Source organism: Galeopterus variegatus, unplaced genomic scaffold, assembly GCF_000696425.1.
Source record: "Galeopterus variegatus unplaced genomic scaffold, G_variegatus-3.0.2 Scaffold463, whole genome shotgun sequence".
Lineage (NCBI taxonomy): Eukaryota > Metazoa > Chordata > Mammalia > Dermoptera > Cynocephalidae > Galeopterus > Galeopterus variegatus.
Window position 1 is genome coordinate 43,786 of NW_007726574.1, and position 941 is coordinate 44,726.

The 941-nt window shown below is 42.7% G+C and overlaps 1 protein-coding gene across 1 annotated transcript in view; it reads right to left on the reverse strand.

Annotated features, from left to right (window-relative positions):
• Nucleotides 1-941, reverse strand: part of LOC103587582 (triple functional domain protein) — a gene marked incomplete at its 3' end in the record, with an annotated part of 141,812 nt that overhangs the window by 30,692 nt on the left and 110,179 nt on the right. Inside the window, exon 23 of the mRNA XM_008569080.1 lies at nucleotides 438-527. Within this exon, the coding sequence (XP_008567302.1) occupies nucleotides 438-527 (90 nt within the window). The remainder of the gene's footprint in view (nucleotides 1-437; nucleotides 528-941) is intronic.

Consider the following 941-nt stretch of genomic DNA (forward strand, 5'->3'; position numbering starts at 1 on the left):
TCATCCCTCTGTCCAGCAGATCCACGCTGTACATGCTACCTGCCCGTTTGTCACTTAACAGCCATCTCAGATATCAGATCCACAGATCACAAGAAGCGTGAATACAGTACAGTAAGATATTTTGAGAAAGAGACCATAGTCACGTAACTTTTATTACAGTATATTGTAATAACTATTCGATTTTATTATTGTTGTTAAGGTCTTACTGTGCCTAACTTATAAACTAAGCTTTATTATAAGTATGTATGTAGGAAAAAACATAGTGTATATACGGTTTGGTTCTATCTGTGGTTCCAGGCATTCACTGTGGGTCTTCAAACATATCCCCCGCAGATAAGCGGGAACTACTGTACCAATAATTAGGTCAATGTTATGGGTAATGTTGTGTTTTATATATAATAAATACAACCTGAGAAATTTCACAGCTTCTTACTTACATCAAAGTAGGACCCTGCGTGTTCCAAAATCAGCTGTGTAGAATCAGGCTTATTTTTGCAATATGTGACATACATCTGAAACTTGTCTGCCTATAAGCAAAAGAAAAAATCTTAGACTATTTCATTCAAACTGCCACAAGTTAAACTATGATGAACTTTTATGAAGAAAAGAAGCTGTGTGGATAAAGAAAATTTAAGCCTCAAATAAAAAAGTCTCTTTGCTGTTTTTCAGTAGCGCAGCTTTCAGGTGACACATCCTGCTAAGGCCACGCACCCCTAGAGCCTCACCCACCACAGCAAGCCTGGGCCAGGCAGCTGTCCTCGCTCTTCCCACCACGGTGCACGTGAACCTCAGCTGCGGGCTGTTGCCAGCACAGCCTCTGCCTCGTTGTCCGCCTCTCCTCTGCACTGGGCGATCCCCTGGCAGGCCTGGGCACTCAGCTATGGGTGAATCCCCAGGGTCGAGGGAAGGCCTGGAACACTAAATGTTCTATTTCAAGCCAT